Source organism: Microcebus murinus, chromosome X, assembly GCF_040939455.1.
Source record: "Microcebus murinus isolate Inina chromosome X, M.murinus_Inina_mat1.0, whole genome shotgun sequence".
Lineage (NCBI taxonomy): Eukaryota > Metazoa > Chordata > Mammalia > Primates > Cheirogaleidae > Microcebus > Microcebus murinus.
Genome location: NC_134136.1, coordinates 30,340,900 through 30,366,063, shown reverse-complemented (window position 1 = coordinate 30,366,063; position 25,164 = coordinate 30,340,900). Strand labels below are relative to the sequence as shown.

Genomic DNA, 25,164 nt, shown 5'->3' with positions numbered 1-25,164 from the left:
GAAAAAAGAATAAATTACATTGCTGAAAAAAGTAAATATCTCTCAAATTGTTTGATAGGCAATTTGATCATATACCTTAATAGTCATAGAACTACCACCACTGATACTCTCTTTTCCCTCTGCCAAAGCGGCATCTAGGCAGATGAAATTTATAATTGTGTCCAAGGAGAAATGTGCTCCAGGTCTTTAATACAAGTATTGGATTTCAGCAACAAGTTAATCCCCATAATTGAGATGGATGCACCAGCTTCTCCTGCTTTGACGGTATCAATATCTAGCTAAGTTGGACAAGTTCCCTGAGCACTAAATAAACAACCTTCTATGATATTTTGGTTTCTGATGTAGATTGATCTTGGGGAGAGAACAAATACTCTCAGCAGCATACACTGCTTGATAAGAAACTGGTCTGCCTTATAATTATTAATATATTTTCTATAGGAACAAATTATCATTCTGTCATTAATTTTCAAAAGAAAATCCCACCTCATTTAAGGCTCTATGGCCAAAGAAAGATGCTTTTATTACATCGACTCTTTCACTTTTTAAAATGTCAGTGGTCAACAGGGCCAGAGCATGACACTAAGCCCACTCTCAAGGTGGAATGAATTACATTTGCAGGAACCTGTCAGGATAAAGTTGCCCTCTAATAAGGCTTCTTTCCCTCTTCTCCCCTTTCTCCCTCCTCCCACACCTATCCTCAAACCACACACACACACACACACACACACACACACACACACACACACACACACACATTGCCCAAGCCATTAGCACAAGGCCTGAGAGGGCCCCAACGGAGAGGGTCAAGCAAGAGGGACACCACTCTGAGAAGTCAATATTTCTCACCCTGTTTAATACCACATCCTCAGGACAGGGCAGACCAGGGACCCCAGGATGGTAGTGAGACAGCTCTGGCTTAGGGGCAAGGAAGAGCCACAGTTTAATCAGATAAACCAGAGAAAACCTTCAGCCTGGGATGAGAAGCAACATCAATGTAAAAAGCTAGTGTTGCAAACCATATTAACCATTTTAAAAGCCATTCTCAAGGGAATTTAGCAGAGGAATTAATGCAAGAGAGCTCTAAACAAAAAATTTGTCTGAACCACATCAATTTGCTCAACCTACACTTGGAATCTCTTTGGAAAGAAGGTAGGTAAAATATGAATTTAAAACAAAAGAAAACCTTTTTCCTTAACCTTGAAATACAATGCTTTGGTTGACAATATACAACATAACTGAATTCCACCTTTGTAAAAATCACCTTTGAACGTGTTTGGACTAGAATAGACCCACTTGGATTCCTCAAACTGTTAGAGGAGAACAAAGCCCAAATAGCATGATATCCTCTGAGTTTCCCAGGAGCTGCCATCCTGTCTTAAGAGAGGACACTGCCTCGTCCCTGCTCCCGTGAGCCCCCGCAATCATAGCCACAATCCTAGAAGTCTGCCCTTCCCCAAAGGGCTGACAATGACAACCTCCTATGTGCAAACATTGGGACATCAGCATGTGGCCTGGACCAGGCAGTCACATACCTGTCTCACACAGCACTTTCCCAAGATCCTGGTTATTCGGTCTAAATAATACCAGGTGTGGGACATCAAAAGTACATGCAGCACACCTACGGCTGTGCCACGCTAAGACTAGCTCCTTCTCAGTCTCTGTTCTGTTCAACAAGGGTTCCAAAAAACCTGGGCATCCAGTCACACCCAGGTCCCTTTAAGACCACAATTATTATTCCGTATTAAATGCCCACCGGAACATGGCATGGTGTCATGGAAATGTAATGGTCACTCCGAGAGACACAGAAGCACAGAGAGGCTACCACCAATGATCTCCCAGAAGGAGGAAATAAAGACAGAAGTGCCAGGGAGGGAGAGGAAAGAAGAGTGAGAAGGAGCAAGGGGAGGGGGAAAGGAGCAGATGGTCACTAGTCAGGCTTGTGCCTGCCTTGATGGGGCTGTGTACTACTCCAGTTAACCTCACTTTCACCCCGGTATAAAAGCCACTCCGCACTTCAAGTTCAACATGGCTTGATATGAATTTCTTTTCAGATGTTCCTAATACATATCTGGATTGGGGACAAGTTTGTACTCAACTGTATTCTCTCAAGTATCCCCAATGAATATTTATTATTATTTTTGAGGATAAAAATTTTAAATCATGCTCTAAAAATTTATCTATGGTATGATCCAATTTTGTGTAAAGACTATATACCTAGGCCTGGCGCGGTGGCTCATACCTGTAATCCTAGCACTCTGGGAGGCCGAGGCGGGAGGATCGCTCAAGGTCAGGAGTTCGAAATCAGCCTGAGCAAGAGCAAGACCCGGTCTCTACTAAAAAATAGAAAGAAATAAATTGGCCAACTAAAAATATATAGAAAAAATTAGCCAAGCATGATGGTGCATATCTGTAATCCCAAATACTCGGGAGGCTGAGGCAGAAGAATTGCTTGAGTCCAGGAGTTTGAGGTTGCTGTGAGCTAGGCGGATGCCACAGCACTCTGGCCTGGGCAACAGAGTGAGACTCTGTCTCAAGAAAAAAAAAAAAAGAACACATACCTATATGGATAGTAAAAGTGTCTGGAAGGGCACATATTCAGTTTCAATTCTCTGCTTCTTTCCACAGCTCTCACAGTCCCTTATACATTTCTTTTCATGGCCCTTCACTCTTTGACTCTGTCCCTTCTCTCTGGGAGATCACATCCACTCCCGAGTCCTCAGTTATCATCCACCCTCTGATGGCCCTCAAATCCTTACTTCCAGGCCAGTCTTCTCCTCTGAGCACCAGATCAATATATTCATATAACTTCATCTAAGTGTCAGGCAGTTACTTCATACTGAATTTATTTTAAATGGATAAATCCACCCACTACCCCCTCTTACCCACCCCCCTGCAAATCTTTTTCCCTCTACTAATAGAAACAAGAAAAATGTTAGTTCTTTTCCCCCTAATTCCTACCTTAAAACTGGTGCTAAATGAATCCTTATATATGCATGGTTTAGTAGGGTTACCATACCCAACAACTTTAAGCCAAACAGTCCCTGTTCCTTGTGTCCAATACAAACAATATTACAGTACACATATGGAAACCTGGGGCTAAACCAGACTGTAACCAAACAGAGGATTTTACCCTTTCCTGGCCTCATATGTAAAGCAGGATAACATCCGCAAACCAACTAGAGATATATTATGGGGGCAGGTAAGATCATGTCTTAGGAAACACTCTTATGTCCTTAGAAAAGAAATAAACCTTTCATCCTTTGAGAAATTATTTAACAGTTGATTTGCAGGAATGACAGAACTCTACACAGTAGTCACTTAATAAATGGGAACCTTTATTGTTGTTATTATTATTTATTAAATGACACTGAAACATGGCAGAATACCCCAGCAAAACAAAAGTCAACCAAAAAACTATCAACCCTGCATTCTAGATAATTAAGGGTGTTCACTTTTCTTGATTAACTGCTATGTGCCAGAACATTATAAGTACTATGCATATTACCTCATTTAATCCTCACGAAAAGCCCGATCTTTACCACTTATCTATCATTTAGGAGAAGAGACTTCAACCCACCTCATTTTTAATCTAAATATTTCTTCGACTCAGTACATTCTCCAATCAATCACTTGCTTCATTTCCAACACTTTTTCAAATATTTCCTAAAAATCAATATTCATTTTAGATAAATAAGAACACATAGATGAATAAAAAGCAAAAAAGCAAAAATCACTCATTATCCTTTCATCCAAAGACAACTACTGTTACTATTTGGATGTCTATAATTCCAGAGTTTTAGTGTCTTTTTTAAACATATGTTTTATTATTCTCAAAAAAATGGAATCATACTCTGAATACTGCTTTGTAGCCTACCTTTCTTTCTTACTTCACAATGCATGATGAATAGCTTTTCCCTGGCAATATAGATTTTCATCAGCATAGTTATCATATCCTACTGTGTGACCATTCCTTAATTTATTTAACCAATCCAGTGTGCTAGATAGATACTTAAGTTGTTTCCAATTTTTACTACTGCTATTTTTACTACTGCTGAGTGTGATGAACAGCCTTGTACATACAATCTTTGGCCAATTATATAATTACTCCCTTAGGACAAAGGGCTTACATATTTTAAGGTTTATGATATGTATTACCAAATGGCCAGGGTTTTGAACAGCTCCATTTTGCACACCCTCATTGACACTGCACCAGAGTAGAGAGGGACTTTTAATGGATCCCAAATATTTTCTAGTAAAAAATATTTCTTGGCTCTTAGTGCCCAATGGGATAATATTCAAACAGCTCTCTACAGCTGGTTTCACTCGGCTTTCCAAATTTATTTACTCTCACTCCTCACACTTTCCACTCTAAGCAGATTTGTCTCCTGACTGTCATAGGAAGAGGGTTCCTACCTCCGTGCCTTTCTCGCATCACTCTCTCCTTGCTCCTGTCCCGTGGAATGTCCTAGCCACCCTACCCCACTCAGGACTCATGTTCAATGGCCACCTGCTCCGTGAAGCTTTAGCTGACTAGCACACCCCACAGAAGCCTTTGCCTCCTCTGTGCTGTGAGAGCACATATCTGCTAGTGAGTGTGTGCTTCAGATAGTCTCAGTTTTCTTTTGGTTTGCATGTTTCTTATCTCTCCAACTAGATTATAAACTGAAAGACAAAGATGCTTTCTTTCTTTCTTCTTTCTTTTTTTTCTTTCCAGCATTAACACACAACTTTATTGATGATACACAAATGAAATCAATGCAAATGACAAAAGGGAGCTTACTTATGATGAATGGGTTCACTGTCACTTATGCAGAGGAAATAGTAAAAATATTTCGATCTAGGCAGCGAGATAAAAAGCAACAAACATGTTTTCACAACAAGTAGTGATATTCATTAATCCAGCTTAAACCTGAAGACCAAGTTGGTTAAATATTAGCTTTGATGATACAATATGATACTCATTATTCAAAATTGGCAGCTGAAAGGATTCCTTTACCATATAAACAAGGTGGAGAAAAGGAATAGTTTACAATGTGTGTTGCTTCTAAACTACAAAATCAAGGAGTTACTCCTGGCTCTTTGGGAACATATGCTCAGCCAGTTTGGCCATGAATTTTCCAACTTTTACTTTCACCAAAAAATCATGGTGACTTTCTATTCCCAGAACCTTATCAGCACACACTTGAAATTCTTTCAAAAAGAAAAAAAGTGAACCTTCACCAAATTGATTCTGAGTAGGTTCATTTTCTTCCCATTTAAAATTGTCATTTATGTTCTCAAATATGACCAGAAGTTTAAGAATAACTTCTTTGTTCTCCTTCTTGTTAAAGAGGGAACCCAGTGAAGACGGTACCTGGGCCCTGAGCAGTTCCCCAGTCATGGCTGGATTTTCAGCCAAATTCAAAAGGAGTTTCAAAACCTGAAGTTTGGTTTCTTCATTTCCTGATGAAAATAAACGAAAAAAGTCGGAAATGGAATTAGCAAGCATGTGCTGATACTCATTAGTAACAGTCATATTTGTAAGCAATCTTAGTCCAGCCAGCTGCACAGATGAGTTCAAGCGAGAAGTGATTGTGTCATCACACACTTGATTCATGTATATCTTAAGCCTGCGCTGATTTTCAGCATTCACACTCAAGTTATTCAGGACAATTAAAGCCTTTTCCTTAACTATGGGATCCCGAGTATTGAGAATCTTTGCAACAATTGGGAGACCACCCAGATCACGAATAATATCTCTGTTAAATGCATAAGCAGCATTGTTACCCAGAGCAATTAGAGCTGCTTCAAGAATATAAGGCTTTTCGGACATCTCAACCAAGCAAAGAACTTTTTGTAGCTCTTGAGGGGACAAAACGGTATCATCTGAATTGGGAGAAGCCCGTTTTTGGACAGCTCGACGTGCCCTAGTAGCCCTGGCCCTTGCTCTGGCCCTAGCTCTGGTCCCAGCCTCAGTTCCAATCCGGGCCCAAGGTGGGTACCATACTATACTCTTGCTGTCACTACTATCATCATCATCATCAGACCAGTCATTGTACCTAGCCCCAGAACAGTCCCCAGCATCATCCACATCCCCAGAGCCACCCTCGGCCATTTTTTCCTTGTTCTGTTTTCTTCCCCGGGTCAGTCTATAAATGCAATAGCAGGCACCAGCCCCAATCACCAGGCCTGCAGTCACCCAGCCTACTTTCCTGGCGTAGCCCATGCAATCGTCCCTGACAATAGCAGGGACCAAGGAATAGAGTAGTCACTCAGGCTGGGGTAAGAAAGCTGTGTGCCTGGGTGCAGGTCTGTGAAGGGTGATCGTCTTCAGCCACTTCAAGGCCACAATAGTTGATTCTGGAGATGGACCTACAGGTGGAAGAAGAAAATAGGGTTTGACTTTCTCTTGTATTTGTGTTGTCCCATGCATGGAGTTGCACAGAGGGACAAGAGAGTAGTAATTGAATGCTGGGTAGTAAATGTAGACTGCTGACAAAATCTCCATCCCGCTCATTTTACCCTCTCCCTTCCCTCCCCCCCAGTTCACCCCCACCCTCAGTCTAGATAAAGGCAATGGAGTCCACAGACTCTGCTAGGTTCTCAGTCACCACAGCCTTGGATGTCCCCAGGGGGTAGCACCCTTGCACTAACCTCCTCAAGATAGGCAGTTTACCCCTTCTTCCCTTCCCTGGAGATGTGCCACGCCCAACAACCTTCCAATCTGCAGAAAGATCAGAGCCAGTGAGAACTGAGGGCTTGATGGATTGCCCCTTCATTTGTTGCTTTCCTGATTCACCGTGCAGGTTTTCAGATTTGTTTTTTACCTCTCAATGCCATCCGAAACATGCACATGCCTGACCCCTCCCTAGCCTGAAATAGGAGGGATGTAAGAAAATAAAGTAGGATTGGGTGAGCCTGCCCAAACCGCGGCTGATTTCCAACCCCTCCCCCATTCCAGACAGCCCCCACGCCCACACCGACCTCTACTGATCAGAGGAAACTTCCTCCCTCGCTTCAAGCGGGGCCACCTGCTACAGCAGACCTGCAGGATGACAGATCAAAAACAGGACTAAGTGCTGTTGAGAGAGGATTACGAACAAACTATCTGATAGGTTTCCCTGCTGTTATCCCCCCTCCCCACACACACACAACGCACGCCATTTCGCCACAGTCCGGGGAGTGCGAGAAACACATTCAGACTCAGATCTGAACCTAGATTATTACCTCCGTTTGTTTCTCCCCACCCCCACCTGCGCCGCTCCTAGGGTCCCCAGATGGTCTTACCCTCAAATCGACCTTCGCCGATTGGGGTTAATTTCCTTCCTCTTCTCTTGCCGGGCGTTGTACCGCAACCTACGGAAAGACTGGCCACCCGGGAGAGGATCGGACCCACTAGACACAGAGCCATGGTCAGGAAGACACAGCGATAGGCAGAAAGACGGGAAACAGCCGCTACTGAGTGCTTGGTGGACGGACCAGTCCCCAGAACACGAAACTCTTTCCCAATTCGGAGGCCTGGTTGTCAAAGGTTTCCCATCCCTATTGCCCCTCTTGGGGTTCTACTGACACATTACGTTGCACCTCACCACCCCCGCCCCCCAGTTCCAGCCTTTCCCCGCCGTCACTGTTTTGGTGGACTAGGGGCCAACACCCAGGCCACAGCTCCTTTTCCGGATTGCGGGCCTCACCTCCCAGCAGATTCCCATTTCCCGATCTCTGGGCTCTTCCTCAAACACCCCCCTGCTCACCTTTTTGCAGCATCGAAATGGTCTGCAGGCGGGACATATGTCTTGGAAAGCGGGCGGCGAGTGGGAGAGACGACGGAGGCGCCTCAGGACCTGCGACGGTCTCCGCCCTACGCCCTCGGCCACCCCCACTATATGGAATCTCCCAGGCACTAACCTGCAGGGATCCGGGACAATTTCCTTCTCCTCCTCCTCTTCCCTCTGCCGCAGGCCCTCCCGCCCTGAGGGCAATAGGGAGCTGGTACTCAGACGGGAACAACGACCAGGACAAGAAGGACTTCTGCACACGTCAGCTCTTGGTCACGTGACAGCTACGTCATCCACCAACTCGGGTCCCCAATTTCCCCTCCCACCAGCAGTGCGGCAGAAGAGGGCCCGCCCCCCTCCATTCCCTCCCCCATACCAGGCCTTGTTACTCTTTCTTCGCTAATCCCAGCTCCCTGTAGTTGTGTTTCCCTTCCTGATTACCAGAAAGGGACAGCATCTTCCCCTGGGGTTACCGGCCACTTGTACTTTTTTGAAAAATTGCCTCTTCCTTCCCTAGACTCCTGGGACAGCAGCCTCTCCCTCCACCTCCCCTCCTCCCAGCTATTAATGTCTACCATTTCCTCTGAAATCTAGTCCCAGATGTGAAATGAACGAGCAATCAGAAAAGGAAACCTGGAATGAGAATGTAGCTTTTACTTTCTTAATTACTTTTTTGGTTTTTTTTTGTTCCTGGTCCCAGCCTACATTCTTTTAATGGGAAAAAAAATACTATAAAGCTGTTTTCATTTTAGAAAAAAAAAAAAAAGAGTGGAGGGTGGAGAGTGTTGGATGATGACCTCCAAAAGTCCCACATTTTCTCACTTGGTGGAGAGTGTTACACACTTCACTCAAAGCAATCTTAATGTCTTCTGAGGCTTAAACATTACACAATCCTGAATGAGCTAGTCAGTGTGTCTGAGAATATGCAAATCTTCTGACTAGGCCAGTCTTCTGAACAGGAGAGCTATAGTCTTTTACCTGCACAAGTTAGCAAGGAGGAGGCATTGAGGCTGCAGAAACCAGTCACAGGAAAAAACTGAGTAGAAATCACAACCACAGAGTCGGTGTCTATAAGATAAAGCAGCATGCACACTGACAATGTGAGTGATATACAAATAACATTACAAAATATACTTGGGTACAAATAGAGACTACTATCTGTAAATGAAATAGGTATTAGAGGAACAGTGAGACCAAGATAATATTGGCTGAACTTGGCATCTAGCAATTAGTGTGAATCCATTTCACTGGCTTGTTTGATGAGCTCAATAATTCACCCAGCATCAATGATTTAACTCTTTTAAAGTAGGAAAGGGAATAAAATAATCACAATCTTTCATTGTTTAAGTTAACCAGGTTTAGTTTCACTTGCTTGCAACCAAACAACCTTAAGTAATACACAGTACAAATAACAATACAAAAAGTAATAAAGCTTTTTAGAACATGGGGTCTTCAGTGGGATATTCCCTAATAGTTTGGATATAAGGTTGTTATCTGACTACATAACTTTTACAATCCACAAACAATACAGGAGTAAATCAAAAGACTGGGGAGTTTGGGAACAGGCAAACCTCAGGAAAATTCATATCAGTGTAACTTCAGGGAGGCAGCACTAGAACAAGACTGAGATTTAGTAAACAGAAACCAAATCAACTATATATTATCCTCTGTTTGGAGAAAGGTCATGTGCAGCGGAGGGGCTTATTCAAGCATAGGAATATATGAAAAGGCAAGTCAGAGGAAAGTGTTGGTATTTCCCACCCAAGTACTGTCTGGAGGAGAAGGAGTGTTGGCTAAGATGAATGGAACATTTAGCTTTCCTTGGCAGAGTCATCCCCATGATGTGTAAAAGTACTTCAAGCTTCCTCAGTTGAAAGCCACTTCTTAGGGTAAACGAATGCCCTTGCTCTGACTGCAAGCTCATAAGCAACTCTCTGAGGTTATGGTTTCCCAAGTAGTAGCCTGGCTACAGGGAGAGAATGGGCAGGTAAGACTGACAGAATCCTCCACTACCCCTGGCAGTTGCATTTCTCAGGGCAAATTATTCAGTTGTTACTCCTGGTGCGACTTAGTTTCCCTTGTGGCCTCCTTACAGAGAGAGAATGCAGAGACCCATGGGTTTGAGCATTCAGATCCAGATTTATGTATGTCTCAATGAATGGGAGTCTTTCCTTGACAGAGACATCTGCTCTTAGCAAGCAGACAAAATCAAGGCTTGATCATGCAACACTGAGGACAAGACCCTGAACTGTAGATGCAACCTTGTGGAATTATATCTTGGAAGCCATGTGGCCTTGGCTCAAAGAACAACCTTATGCATGGCCATTTCATAACTGTACCTTTCTAATGTTCAGTTAATGTGGACATTGAAACTAAGACATGCTGTGGAAGATAAGTCCCCAGCACCTCAGTCATAGCTGGACAAAGAGTTAACATCCAAAGGGGTAAACAGGTTCCTGCCCATCGACAACAACATCTAAAACAGTTCACATTTCTCTCTGGGAAAAGAAAGTGCATTTTACATTTTACAAACCCTATTTTTTTTTCAGCAAAAGAGTGGGCATTGTGCCCAAAAAAGACCAACTAAAAGCCTCTTACTAAAATTTGAATCTTGAGTGGAAAGATAAAAACCCCCAAATCAGTGAACTTATGTCATCCTGAAGAGGCATCTGTCAATTCCTTCTACCAGGACCCCTCAGAGCTGACTCTGCTGTTCAACATTCCCTCCTTGCCTAAGTTTACCAAGTTGATTTTCTGTTATTTATAACCAAACAACCTTAACTAAGAAACAACAAAAAAACAAATAACACAGTGCAAAAAGTAATGTAGCTTTTCAAGATAACAACCGTCTATGATTTTTTTTGCCCTCCACAATGCCATTTTTATTTTTTGTAGAGATGGCAGGGGGTGATATTGCTATGTTGACCAGGCTGGCCTCAAACTTCTGGCCTCAAGCAATCCTCCTGCCTTGGCCTCCCAAAGTGCTAGGATTACAGATGTGACACACCGTACCAGACAATTCCATTAGTATTACCATCTACTGATCCCTTTTTGTTTCTGGGTACTTTATAACTTACATATCATATGTGACCACATACTGATTTAAACCAAAAGGTTCCTTTTGGCAGCGGTTTCACAAAGTCTTTTGCGGGCTCAGGAACTTTTAACTGGCTTATCTGAGGACTTGCTTAAGCATTTTCCTTTTTCACTTTTGAAATAGTATATCGGACACATAACATGTCCTTAAATAAATATTTGTTGGTAATAATAGATGCATAATGGAGATCAAAGAAGTTTTTAAATGTCCCCAGGTAGAAATTGGAAGTAATTGTGGATCAGAATGACAAAGACGTAATAGAATTGAAAGGGTTATCATGCCCATGGGGTTTAGACAGGAAGTGGATTTAAATCGGGAAAGTTCTGACAGACTGGGAGAATGGTAGTCGGGGGTTGTATGTTTGAATAATTGCAGGATATACCAAAGGGAAAAGATATTTTATACTAGCGAAGAGAAGCAGGAATAAAGTTTTTGTCCTTGAAGCCCAGCTAAATGTTGTGAAAATGAATCCATATTGTGGAGCCCTGTCTCTGACAACAAGTCATCTGCTTTTGTTAAGCTTAGTTCTTTCTAATGTATATATTCCAAACAACCAAAGGCACTTTATACAAGCACGTAGCAGCTGGAAACTGAATGATGGCCAGTTGAATGTGAGAGATCTACTAGTAAGGCTTCATAAATAGAATTCACTTGTCTAGGCAAAGTAAAGGGCAATGGAAAAAAAACAGTATAAGGGGATGATGATAAAACAAATGAGGTAGAGATTTAGAGAGATGGGGTATGAAATTAGTGAGTGAGTTTGGACTATAAAAGGGAAGGACAGAGAGTTGCGACATGTTCTTGATTTCTGAATATTCGTAAGCCAGGCAGTAGGGCTCCCTGGCTCGCCTCCTGAAAGGGCCTCCTCCACACAGGGGCCCCTCGCAGGGGGGGCCTCTCTCCCGGGTGTCATATTTCAGTGTTCTAAGAAAGAGGCTTCCTGGGGCGTCTATATTTAGATTATGACTCTCCCGCAGGGACAGGTGGATGTCTGGGGACTAACTTCTGCATACTTTGTCTCTGAGTTCTGGGATTATTCTGAGGGGCTTGTACGGGTGGTACAGTGAAGTTGTCACACGAGGCAGGGAATGAAAAATCCTCTTTCTCCTGGCGTCTACCTACTTGGGATCTTGTACATTGTCCTCCCCTTTGTGGGGGAAAACGACACAGACATCAGGGATGTCGCTGTGATTCACAATCACCCATAGACCCTCACCACCATCTCCACTGGTCACTGCTAGGATGACGGATAGTATATGAATGGCAGACACCACAGAGAGCTCAACAGTGTCATAATGGAATGAAAATTCCCTCTATCAAGTCTCCTTTTCATCAGTGGGATAACAAGGAATTCTGTAATTTTGGATGATTTATGGGTTGCACCACAAAATTTCAGAATAGATTTAAAATAAAGCCCTTTAAAATAAATAGATTTAAAATAAATGAAAGGCAGGCTAATCTGTGGAGTTGCTAATCTCTAAAGTTCATCTGAAGAGGTAAGATTCCTCTGAAGTTGGGGGTCTGCATAAAATTTGTCCTTTGAAGCCAGAGTGAAAGCCATCTAGTAGTTTTCTATGAAGGTCTCAGTCCCCTGACATTTTGACTATGAGTTCAGTAAGGAGAAAGAAAGGGACAGTGGTTTACTTATCTAAATGGTCATGATTAGAACACAGACCTTCTCAGTATAAATTTATTTACCCATCAATTTATAAATTAATATTGGAAGCACACTGGTTTTATTTGTAAGGATATGTTTTTAAATTTTAGTATGCTGCCTGAAAGCTTCTATTTACTGTGCAGGCACAAGAAAATATTTTCAATGTAAAACATATTAACTTCACCAAATCAATGAGACCTCCTTATGAACTGGAAAATCTTACTTATGTTATATTCACTTGTAAAAATAGATTTGAATTCTTTTTTTCTCCAAGTAGAAATAGCTTTATTGTATTTTCCAGTTACAAAATAGTGTAGCTCGAGTCAATAAAAAAGAACAAAATAGAACATAAATGTATCGCAACATTAATAAAAATCTCACTACTATCTGGGTTTCCTTTTCTGTCCCTCCTCAATTTTGGTGCAGAGATTGAATATGGAAAGGGGTAGAAATTAAGGAAGGTCAGGCAGGAGTTTCAGAGTCAAGGAAAGGATGAGACAATTCCCCAAGAAGTACAAGTGAAAGGTAGACCCAGGAAAAAATGCTGCTTCTTCCTGTAATTAGAGAAAGTCAAATTCGAACACCAGAGAGACATGGCCACTTCTGGATTCTGGTATTGTTACAGAGGAAAAGAGTGACAGGGCCCAGTGTGATTGGGGGAGGTACGGGGCAGGCTGGCGCCTGCCGCACTGCTTGTGGGAGTGGAAACTGGGGGCCAGAGCTCACTGGTGACGTGGCTGTCACGTGACCAAGAGCCGCCGAGAGCATAAGTCCTGCCAGTCGTCTCCGTCTGGGTACCAGCCCCCTATTACTCTGCAGGCGTGTGAAGGAAGAAGGGAACTAGCTCAGACCGCGCAGGTCGGTGCGAGGGTGGGCGCTGCTTGGAAGGAGGTGGGGGTGGGAGAGGGCCAGGAGCACTGCGGATCCAAGTTCGGGCTGATCGGGACTGGATCCCTTTCCTGTCTACTTTTTAAATACCGTCCCCGACCCCCAGCCCACCCCGTGCTCATTTTAGTAGATAGAAGTGGCGGACTTCGAGTGGGGGTGAGGGGAGAGAATGACGGTTCCAGAGACTTCGAGAAAAGAAGGGTTCCACAGTCGGGGCACTCGCATCTCGAGTGCTGGTCCGTCCACCAAGCACTGGGTCCCCTCGGTCCCCTGTCCTTTTGCAGGTTTGTAGGTCTGTTGGCCTGTAGGTCGCAGCGCAAGTCTCGGCGAGAGAGAAGGAGCAAACTGCCTTGGTCGGAACCGTACAGGTCGGTGTGAAGGTGGGATTTGCCCGGGACTGTGGGTGGGGGTGGCGGAGGAGGGGGGCTGGGATCTGTAGGGACCGGGTCCTAGTCGCCCTCTCCTGGCCCCTTCCTTCTCCACACCCCCTCCCATCTCAGCGCAGGGAAAGGGGTGTGGCGGCCTTTGCTGGGGAAATGGCGGACAAGGGGGGCGGGGGAAGCCCGCGTTAGGAAAGTCAGGAGGGTGTGAAAAATCTTTTAAACTCAGGGGCCTAAAATTCAGGAACGCAGATACTGGAACCTGTGTCCTTCAGTGCTGTTCCATTCACTCCACTTTCAGTTCTCTATTGCTGCCTACCTGTCTTTCCATTTGTCCTTCTGCCAGACTCTGTCCTTATGTCACTGTGGAGGGAACACTGATAACCGAAGATAAGGGAAGAAGAAGGAATTTACCTGACTGGCAGAGGTTGGTAGGAGACTGGCCGTGAGTCTTTGGGGGTGGAGGTGTGGTGAAGGAGGAGACTGCCTGAGGGGTAGCCTCTCCCAGTGGACCTCCTGGCCAACATAGCGCAGCCCCATCTCCCACCCTTCTCTGTGGTGCAGGGAAGAGAAACGGTGGATCCTGAGGGTAGATAGGGGAAGACAGAAAACAAAAAAAAAAAAACAGTTTCCTAATAATCCACCGTTCTCACCAAGAACTCAAATTCCACTCTGTCTGGTGAGGCACAAACCCAGGTACAACCGAAAAGCCTAATACTCTTTTACACCCTTAGATTCATCATAAAACAGCTACAGGAACCAAGAGAAGCTGAAGACTACTGCCCTCCGCCATTACTCACCCTGGCCCTAAGTGTCCTCTTCAGTCAGGCAGAGCAAGGCCCTCTCCTGTCCTGCCCCAAGGCTGGCACGGACTTGAGCATGGGCCGGGCTCGGGAAGTGGGTTGGATGGCGGCAGGACTGATGATTGGGGCCGGTGCCTGCTACTGCGTTTACAGACTGACTATAGGAAGAGATGACAGTGACAAGTTGGAGGAGGAGGAAGAAGAATGGGACGATGACGAGGAGCTGGATGAGGAGGAGTCCGACATTTGGTTTGATTTCACAACTATGGCTCGACCATGGAGTGAGGATGGGGACTGGACTGAACCTGGGGCCCCAGGTGGCACTGAGGACAGGCCTTCAGGGGGGGGCAAGGCCAACCGAGCACACCCAATAAAACAGCGGCCGTTCCCCTATGAACATAAAAATACTTGGAGTGCGCAAAATTTTAAAAATGTCAGCTGCACTCTTGACCTCTCCAAGTGTCTTTTCATTCAGGGTAAATTCTTGTTTGCTAAGCCGAAGGATGCGGGTTTGTCATTTAGCCACGATATCAATAGTCATTTGGCCAGCCTCTCAATTGTTGGAAACACGATCCCCACTCCAGACCCCACTGTTGGAGAGGCTTTGCGTGCCCCGGATAATGTGAATGAGAGTATTGAAAACCAGGGCCAGATTAAGATGTACATCAATGAAGTGTGTCGGGAAACTGTGTCACATTGCTGCAACTCATTTCTGCAGCAGGCCGGATTAAATTTGTTAATAAGCATGACAGTTATTAATAACATGCTTGCCAAGTCCGTTTCAGACTTGAAGTTTCCTTTGATTTCAGAGGGAAGTGGATGTGCTAAGGTTCAGCTTTTGAAAGCGCTGATGGGTTTGTCTGAAAAGCCAGTCTTGGCGGGGGAATTGCTCCGTGCCCAGATGCTGCTCTCATTCATGTCCCTCTTTATCAGAAATGGAAACAGAGAGATTCTCCTGGAAACCCTTGCCCGGTAAATGACCCTCTCGAACATAATGGGACTGAATCCACCCCAAACCCGCTTGTTTGCAGATGTCACAGAATCTGCAGAGGGTGCTACGGAAGATCCAGCCTTAGCCGATCGCCACATCATTGGGTGAAAGTTCTAGTGCTAAATCGAGGACCACACTCTTATTGGCCAGGCAGGGGCTCCCCCAGAGCTTTGAGTACCTCCTTGGTTTTGCAGTGTGCAGGCAATGTGCATTGTAAATTACTCCCTGGCAGCCCCCTTCATGTGGCAAAGGGCTCGCTCTGGCTGTCTGCCGTGCATAAAGAACATGATATCATAGCATCACGGAGCGCGGTTGCTGCCTGTGGTGATGGTGGTCTCCCTGTCTAAGCGGGACCACTTTGCAGAGACCAGCGGCATATCGGAGCTTGCGCTGAAAATGCCTTTGTTGCAGCTTACGTTGAATTATTTCTCATCTGTTCTTTCTTCTACACGAGCTGATGGATAGTGAACCTATTCATCAAAAAAGGGCACTCCCCTTCTGTCTATTGTACTGACTTAACCTCTTCCGCCCAAGCCCGCATCTGTGTGTATCATCAATAAAGTTGTGTGCTTTGATTGGCAAAAAAGAGAGAGGCATGGTCCTTGTCCTTGAGTTTACGGTCTGCAGGAAGAGAAAGAGAAAAAGGCACGACAACGCCAGCAGAGCGGGGCGTGTGCTGCTCCCTGACTAATGCACCCTTCTCAGTGCTCACGGGAGGCAGGGGTAGAAACGGGCTGCAGTGCTCAGAACGAGCTTCAGGAAAGGGCTGGAGCAGGCGTGGGAGTCCAGGGTGGGGGCAGCTGGTGAAACTAAGATGCACCATTGAGGGGACTAAATGAGAAAATACCGCTGAAGCAGGCAGCACAGTGGCCGGCACAGAGAAATCCCCCATAAGGGTGTCTTTCCTTGACTGCCTGCCTAGAGAGGAAGGTCAGTATCCTTGGCATTTGTCTGTGCATCCAATGCTGGGGGTGGGGTGGGGGTAGGGGTGGGGGCGGCGGGGGTGGGGCGCTCTGCCGCACACCCATGAGCACTTGATGCAGAATCATCGCAATAAAGGTTGCCACTTGCCCGGTGCCTGCCTTGTGCAGTTCTGTTTCTCTGGCGCAGCCGCTGTTAAACCTGCTTACAGCCTTCCTCTCTTCCTCTGCATCCCAAGCATTACCTCCTGGCAGAGTGAGAAGGGTGGGCTGCCACCTCCCTTGGGAGAACGACTTTCGTCCTGTATCCGCAGCCCCCCCCACATCCTGCACCTTTGGCCCAACCCAGGAAAGGGACAGTGAAGCCCTCCATCAAGTCCCCCAGGGAGGTAGGGCAGATGCTGAGGGTGCTTGGCACGGCCCTGGCTGGTCCATCCCTCAGGAGACACCTCCGTGCCCCCCACTGAGGTCCCATCAGCCCTGCCAGGGCAGGAGGAGCTCTTGTGTGCTGAAGCCACTCCTCCCCCAACATGTCCAGCCCCCACCCAGCAAGCCTCAGCCCTGCCTCCCCACAGCCGAGTTCCATGCACGTTCGTGACGTGTCAAGAAGTGGTCCCCTTCCCCAAAGTCATGGCAAACCCAGTAAACACATCTGCTTGCCTTGGGCAGGGCTGCTGTGCCCGGTGCCCTCTCCTGGTCGGTCTCCCTGGGCTGCTGCTGTGGGTCACTGTGCCCTGGGCAGCAGCAGCCTCCACAGTGCTCCGCCTTCTGCCTGTTCTCCTCCACACAGAGCATGGCTCTCTTTTCTGTTCTCATCCTCCCTTCCCCCGAAGTTTGTGTTCCAGGTGGGTTACAGCGTTCCTGCTTGGACCGTCTGCCCCCGCCCCCGGCTGACCAGCGGGCCTGGGCGCCTGCCAGGTCCCAGACCAACTCTGGGAATTCTTCCAGCCTGGGATGGGGACTCTGCCTCTTCCCAGGCCCTAGTGCCTGCGTGGGTGGGATGGCCAGCGGCCGACTTGCAGTTGCTGCGACACCACACCCCCATTAGGGCTCACCTGGCTGGGGCTTCCTCGGCTGGCCCCGGGGGCCCTGTCTTGCCTCCTGAGTGCTGCTGAGGGGGCCACCCCTTGCTCCCAAGCGAACCACGGCTTGGCTGGGCAATCTGTTTTTCAAGGAGGATTTCCCTGCAGACAGCTCCTGCATGCACTTTTCCCAGTGGAGCCTGCTTTGCCAATGCTGTCTTCAGTGACACCTCATTGCTCAGCCTCTTTAATCTCAGCACAAAGGCAGAGGCTGTTCTCCTTGCTCCTAGCTTGCGGCCCCAAATTAGCATGCACCTCCCTACTCTGCTGCACACTACCGAATGTCCTTTTGCCTGCAGTTGGCCACCATCTGAGGCACTTGCCGCAGGAAGGCCACAACTGACTCCTACCTAACTCAGGGAGGGCCTCAGAGGCTTTCTGCCCATCTCCAGAGCACCTCTGTCACAGGGAGACCCGCCAGCAACAAAGTGTCCTAATGGCGTGGTCTTGGCCCAAGTCAAAGCCTCCTGCCCATTTGCTGGCACTGCCCTCCTGCAAACACTCGCTGTGGCCGGGAGCACAGGCCTTCCGTCCTGCCCCTCATCCCTTGGCTGGTTGCGGTACCAGTGTCTGAGCCCAGCGTCCGTTGGATTCTGCCTCTCTGGGATGTGCGGGGGAGTCGGGAGCGTCCCTGTCTCCTAGGGCCTGGCCAAGACACTCAGAGGCTCTGAGCACTGGCAGGAGCACTGGCGCCCCCATGCCACATGACATGCAAAATTAACAACAGCCTCAATCCATCAATCAGAAAACTTCCCCATCTGCTGCAACCAAAAGACAGTCTCTCTGGGCCTCCCTCCCCATGGCAAATATTGGACAAGGTCATCAAAATGCTGAGCTTCCTCGTGCTGTGGGGAGGTGCCCTGCCTGGACGGTGCCAGCCCAGCCTCAGCTGTCTCTTGGGTAACTCTGGAAGTGGCACCACAGGCTGCCTTCCACCTCCAGAAGGGGCCCTGGCCTTGCTGCTTATCCACCCACCTCCTTGGGACGTTGCCATGTGGCGCCTGTAGGCACCGGCTTCCACACCAAGTCCAGGGGCCCTCCACAGCCTGCTGCCTCTCCTGGGGACTTTGTGGTTTGACAGCGCCACTGCTCCCCCTCCAGGTAAGTACCCACAAGGTTGCAGACATCCAGCTTCCCTTCAGGCATGTGCGGTCTCAAACGCCGCATCTCCACCGAGGCCTGTGTGTCCCTCTCAAAGCAGTCTCCACCGCAAGCCCCTCACCTTTGGGAGCCACCCGTGGACCGCACAGCCCTCAGCGAGTCAGTCTCTCCAGCGATGACCACGATGCAGCACTCGGCTCAGGGTCGGGCAGCTGTGGCAGGGAGGCGCTCCTGCCTCTCTTCTGAGGGACACCGACTGGTCTCACGTGCAGAAGGGCCTGCACCAGAGTCCAGCACAGGCCTGCAGAGGCCGACCCCTACCAGTCTGTCACAGGTGCTGCCTGACCTCCTCTCAGGCTGCCACCTCCCTCTCACTCTGCTCATGGCCACCTTTCCACCTGGAGCTTCACTTTCCCTTCACTTTCACTTACTGCCTCTTGTTTGCATGTGGCTTCGGACAGCCTTTCCCCCTCTGCCATTGCTAAGAGTCTCCGTGGTGGTTTCCTTCTTCTTTTATACCTTTCCTTGTAGAGTGTCGTCCCATGGATCTACTTGGAATTTACTTTTATGCAAGGTGGAAGATAGTGATGTGACTTGACTTCTTTTCCCAAATGGCCACAGAATGGATCCAGCCTCATGGGTGGAGCACTGCATTCTAGCGCTGCTGTGTGGCACCTTCTGGGATCCTCATGCTCCTAGCTGAGCAGCCCCTCTGTGGCTCCCTGGTGTTGAAGGCCCTGCTGAGGCTCACCCCTAACTGACTTGAGGATCCTCAGCTCACTGGGTGCCCTAAGGCAGGTGGTGTGTGTGTCCTTAGGGAAGGCTGCTTTGTCACTTATGAGCAGGCCTCTAGCCCAGGTACCTTCTCAGGACACATGCTGGCCCGCAGGAAGCTTAGAAACCCTCACCATGCTGACTTTCAAACCATGTGCAACTGGGGACTGGTCTCTTCCCTTTCCCAAATTACTGTATCTCTGCTGGACAAAAGCAAGTTCCTTTTCTACCTATAGACTTGCTACACTGTCCCATATGGCAGCATTTAGCCACACTGGAAATAACTGTATTTTTGTATTTTGAGTCTATATCCTGTAAATGGTTTTGCTCATCCCATGTCTTGATTTTTTTATATGTGTGTTATATTGCATCACTCAGGAAATTTAAATTATCTCTTTGTGTCACTCTTTAGACCCTGTTCTTTTTTCTTTTCTTTTTTCTTTCTTTTTCTTTTTCTTTTTTTTTTTTTTTTTTTTTTTTTTTGTTGCTAGGATAACCTTTCCTATCCCAAGTTTATACGAAAAATGTTTGCTTATTTCCATAGAAGGAACACAAAGACAATATACTTTCTAGAATTAGCTCCTTTGTTATCCTATTGGTATTGTGTGTGTATGTGTCTGGCTGTCTGTTTGTAGAAATGATTTGACGTGAATTTCTACCTTAACTTTCTCTAAATGTATACATTGTTATACTCATGTCATTTATTATGTAATCCACCCTTTAGATTTGATTTAAATTGCATTAACTTTATGGATTGACTTGGTTAGAATTGGCATGTTTAGAATTTTCCCATCTAGGTATAGCTGTTTAGACCCTTTTTTCACTTGGGAAATTTTCTTTATAAAGCTCTTTCAGGTCGGGCACAGTGGCTCATGCCTATAATCCTAGCACTCTATGAGGCCAAGGTAGGTGGATTGTTTGAGCTCAGGAGTTCGAGAGCAGCCTGAGCAAGAGTGAGACCCCGTCTCTACTAAAAATAGAAATTACGTGGACAGCTAAAAATATATAGAAAAAATTAGCCAAGCATGGTGGCACATGCCTGTAGTCTCATCTATTTGCGAGGCTGAGGCAGGAGAATCGCTTGAGCCCAGGAGATTGAGGTTGCTGTGAGCTAGGCTGACGCCACAGCACTCTAGTCTGGGCAACAGAGCAAGACTCTGTCTCAATAACAACAATAAAAAATAAAGCTCTTTCACATATCTTTTGGGGTTTTTTCCTAAGTATTTATCTCGTGTGTGTGTGTGTGTGTGTATGTGTGTGTATGTGTGTTCATGTGTGTAAACATGATCTTTACCTTGTCCCACAATGCTATGTTTCTTTCATTCTGCTGTCCTGGTTCCACATGCCAACACACTGGACATCTGTGGCTTCTGTTACTTTGGGAACAGTTATAAAAAATGTGGATGGTTAAGAGCATCATCATTGCAAGTGTCAGAGAGGCGGGGAGGGGAAAAAGACAGAGCATTCAGGCCTATTATTCCACAAATATTCTTTTCCCAGACCTCTCCCTAAAGACCCTTCCCTTCCTTCATTTTACATCTATATTTTCTTCCTTCCCCACTCCCCTGTCAGTGGAGTAGTCCAAACTAGTTCTTCTGGTTTATTCAATCACGTTTCTTTCATCCTTGGCAAGGTCCCCATCAAGTCTAGTCATCAGTATTCTATTGTTCTTTGTTCTTGGATATCTGGACATGGGATTTTGAAGGAAGGAAAGGCAATTTGATGGCTGAAGCGATTACCACATATAAGCATTCCAAATAACCATGTCACACAACCTCCCTCTGAATAAATATTCGCATCTCACAAAGATCAGTCGTCAACGTGTAGGCCTATATCCTGAGTTCTGCGTTTTTCATTATCCAGACCTTTAAATTGGGTAGTAGATGAAGTTGGTGACCCGCTCCTCACTTGGGGAGGGGTTGTGGAGATAAGGGAAATGATAAGAGATGTTATCACCAGCCTTCTCTCACAACCTTTACGGAGCTTACCACTTGAGCTGTCCCATGTGGGACGCAGCACTTTTGCAACTTGTGCGTGTGGACATGAAAAAACGAACCCCAATGCTCTTCTTAAATTTCACGGTAACTTGTCCGATCTTATCTAGTACCCACCACTCTATAGAGTTTCAATCTGGGAAATAAATAATTTGAGCCAGGAGACATGACGTTGGCTGTTTTTCCTTCTCTCCTCTCCACAAAGTTTCTCTCTGCTAGACACTTCCTTTAGATCCTAAGTTCTCACTACCTTTGGCTTATAGTAGAGACCTTTGGTCAGAATCTCCCAGGCCTAGCTTCCAAGATGTAATGGTAGTGTTTGGAATTTAGGAAAATTCCAAATTGATGACTATGAATTTTAAAAATTAGCTTTGAGAATTCAAAGATTCTTGAGCAAGGTATTCTTTGTGTTGGGTTATTATCCTAATTACTTAGTCTCAGTGGTGAATAATGAGAATGGACAGGGACACAGGGGACCAAGCTGGCAACCAGGACATTGCCCTAGTAGTTTGCCTCAGTCTTCAGGGAGAACAAAAAGAGACGTATGTGAAGAAACTCTATAAAACATATATCAGGCATCTAATACTACATGATATCCATATGGCTAGACAAAGACAAGTCAATCAAGTTTTTACATTTTATCTTAAATTTAAATTCAATTTATTTTTAACACATCCCAGTGGTTCAAAATTCAAAAGACAACAAAGGGTACATGTTAAAAAATCTCCTTTTAATCCCTTTCTTATATCAACTACTCAATTCTCTCCCACCTAGGCAATGTTAACAGTTTTTTGTATATTATTCCAGATATATTATACATACACACACATACATACACATACACACACATACACACATAACAATATGTGAATAACGTTGTCAATCCTTGGATATCACTAAATAAAAAGCCTCATTTTCATTTTATACCTTAATAGTATTTTATTGCATTAATATGTCATATTGAGTCAGTCACCTATTTGTGCATACATAGCATTTTCCTCCCATTTTCTTGCTATCACAAATAATGCTTCAATGATTAACTCTATAAAAATTTCTTTCTTCCTTTCTCCCCTTCCTCTTTTCACTCATGCAATTTTAGTTGATTAAATTATATTTCTGCGTATTTATCTTTGTACTATTCAATGTACTTATATCTCTATTGCCATTTGTTTGCTTTAGATGGTACCTTTTGACCCCACTTATTAATGTTAAGAATAAGAAAATCAACATATTTACATTACCTCCCATCTTCTTTTTCTTTCCTTTCCCAATTATTGTTAATCATATAATTTCTACTCCCTCTGAGTTTATCACTATTACATTCATTCTATAACCATAATCATCACATTTGTTTAGGTCTTAGTCCTAAATTTACATAGATTTGACGCTAATTGCTATACTTTTGCTGTAGCTTCTTTTTTACCTATGCTTCTGTCATTTTTGCCTTCATCTGTGATTGTTAAATTTCTTTTTCCACATTCTTCCCTGAGGCCTGACAGCTCACATTTTATCTCATTCTTATCTTGCCATCCCTTTCTTGAGCTCTTGCTTACTTGCTTCATTAAAACTTCCAAATTCATATGAAATATTTGGTGAAAAATTTTACCCATGGTAACATTTTTCAGATGAGTTTTCTTTATCTGCCATTTATTTTTCATATCCCTTTTCTCCTTTTTTAAAAATATATTACGTGCGTTTACCTCTTTTTTTTTTTTTTTTTTTTTTTTGAGACAGAGTCTCACTCTGTTGCCCGGGCTAGAGTGCCGTGGGGTCAACCTAGCTCACAGCAACCTCAAACTCCTGGGCTCAAGCGATCCTACTGCCTCAGCCTTCTGAGTAGCTGGGACGATAGGCATGAGCCACCATGCCCGGCTAATTTTTTTCTATATATTTTTAGTTGGCCAATTAATTTCCTTCTATATTTAGTAGAGACGGGATCTCGCTCTTGCTCAGGCTGGTCTCAAACTCCTGACCTTGAGTCATCCACCCACCTCGGCCTCCCAGAGTGCTAGGATTGCAGCCGTGAGCCACTGGGCTCGGGCCGTGTGTTTAACTCTTATGCCAGTTCCATTTTGAGTCCCTGTCTTTAAGAAATATCAGGTTTTCTTGAACCAGTTATTTGTAGACTGCTCATCTGAGACAAGGGCCAGAGTTGTATTCCATGATGTCAAAATCTTCCTTATGGCCCACGCCATTGGAGAGAGGTAGCTGGGGCTGTTGAAAGTATAGTCTCCTCTCCCCTGCTACTCAGGGGTAGAGTGATCTTCAGTGCTACCAAAGAGACTAATTGTTTACTGCAAATGTAACTTGTGTCTGTGATTTCTTCTTTAGCCCAATCGCTTTCTGATTTTTATAACCCAATAGAGTCCATCGAGATACTATAAACTTGTGTATTCTTCTTATCTTAAAATATATATAAACAGCTTCTCCTCCTTCTGGAATTTGGTGTTGTTTAGTGGCTGACATTGAGAGTGCAGCTGGACAGTTTCTGGAAAATTAACTGAACAGGCTGTCAAGCATAAAACCAATTTACAAATCCATGGAGACCCTCTCTGTAAAGGAGTCAGAACCCAGTAAACTGCCAGGCTTGCTTTGGACAGAGCCTCTAGTTAGGCCCAGAAAGGCAAACAACTCCCCATTCTTTGCCAGCCTTCCTGAGCTATCTTACTACATGTTATAGGGAGCAAAGAAACTTACAACAGTTTTTTCCTGTCCTTACAACTGAGTTCATGCCTAATAAGAGAAAAACAGGAGACATTGAAGATGCTTAAATCACACCCCACTGCATCTTCAGTTGAAATAGCTTTCCATTATTAATTTTCACAGCATTCATCACACTCCATTGTATTTCTTGTTTCCTTTGACTGTATTCTCCACTAGAATATAAGCTCTATGAACATAGAAAAGATGCCTGTTGTGCTTACCATTGAATCTCCATCTACCTGGCACGTAATTAGTGCTCAGTGTTTACTCAATTTGCTCATCTTGGGTTTGAGCTGCAATTATGGCTGTGGACAGGAGTTTGCGCTTGTGTACATATTTTTGAAATAGCTTTAAAATGTGCATTATTTTTGAAAAGATAAACTTTCTCTCTCTCTCCTTTTTTTTTCTCACTCACTCACCTACCCACCCATTCGCTTCCTTCCTGAAAAGATAAACTTTGTTTTAAAAATGTGTTAAACAGTATTTACGGTATGGCTCTAATTAATTTTAAAATGCAGGTGTATAAAAAAGACTCAAATGTTACACACTGTTATCTTACTGTTCCTTGGCGTCCTGTTCTCTAGTCTTTTCTCTTTCCGGGAATCTCATCCATTGTCATGGCTTCAATTATCACCTATATGTTAATTACTCACAAGTCTGTATATCTTGAGTTCAAGGTTAATATATTTGATGCCTACAGATTGCGTAGCCCATGGATATTTCACACTCAATATATTTGAAGTGGGAGTCATTATACCAAAACTGTTCCCCCTCCTGTATCTACTCTCAGTGAACACAACCACCATCCACCCAGTTGCCCATGCCAGAACCCTAGTCATTATTGACTCTTCCTTCTTTTTCACTCTATATTGCTGGCTTGTTACAAAGCCCCATTGATTCTACCTCATTAATGTTTTTTTTAAATAAAAGTTAATATGTATCAGAACAATGCATACACTTGACAACAAAGCGATTAGTATAGAGTTTATGATGAAAACAAACAGTTTTCCCTTCTGCTAT

General features: G+C 45.0%; 2 protein-coding genes across 7 annotated transcripts; one reads left to right on the top strand and one right to left on the bottom strand.

Moving 5' to 3' along the window:
* Positions 1-3,314: 3,314 nt before the first annotated feature.
* ARMCX3 (armadillo repeat containing X-linked 3) lies at positions 3,315-8,047 on the bottom strand. 4 transcript variants are annotated; one of them, XM_075999473.1, is made up of 6 exons: positions 7,885-8,047; positions 7,267-7,374; positions 6,964-7,024; positions 6,807-6,852; positions 6,634-6,703; positions 3,315-6,351 (listed from the first exon to the last, which is right to left on the bottom strand). In XM_075999473.1, exon 6 carries the CDS (start codon positions 6,203-6,205, stop codon positions 5,066-5,068), a length of 1,140 nt encoding a protein of 379 aa, XP_075855588.1. In that variant the 5' UTR covers positions 6,206-6,351; positions 6,634-6,703; positions 6,807-6,852; positions 6,964-7,024; positions 7,267-7,374; positions 7,885-8,047; the 3' UTR covers positions 3,315-5,065. The 4 variants fall into 4 exon arrangements, with proteins under 4 accessions (XP_075855588.1, XP_012622881.1, XP_012622882.1 ...); XM_012767427.2 differs by lacking the exon at positions 6,807-6,852; XM_012767428.2 differs by lacking the exon at positions 6,807-6,852 and having other exon boundaries at positions 7,267-7,346.
* A 5,193-nt stretch (positions 8,048-13,240) lies between these two features.
* LOC105872971 (armadillo repeat containing X-linked 6) lies at positions 13,241-16,156 on the top strand. Of its 3 annotated transcripts, none has more exons than XM_012767424.3 (4): positions 13,241-13,366; positions 13,681-13,764; positions 14,123-14,203; positions 14,511-16,156. In XM_012767424.3, the coding sequence occupies exon 4, from the start codon at positions 14,656-14,658 to the stop codon at positions 15,553-15,555; it is 900 nt and encodes a 299-aa protein (XP_012622878.1). In that variant the 5' UTR covers positions 13,241-13,366; positions 13,681-13,764; positions 14,123-14,203; positions 14,511-14,655; the 3' UTR covers positions 15,556-16,156. The 3 variants fall into 3 exon arrangements, with proteins under 3 accessions (XP_012622878.1, XP_012622879.1, XP_012622880.1); XM_012767425.3 differs by having other exon boundaries at positions 14,078-14,203; XM_012767426.3 differs by lacking the exon at positions 14,123-14,203.
* Positions 16,157-25,164: the final 9,008 nt, after the last annotated feature.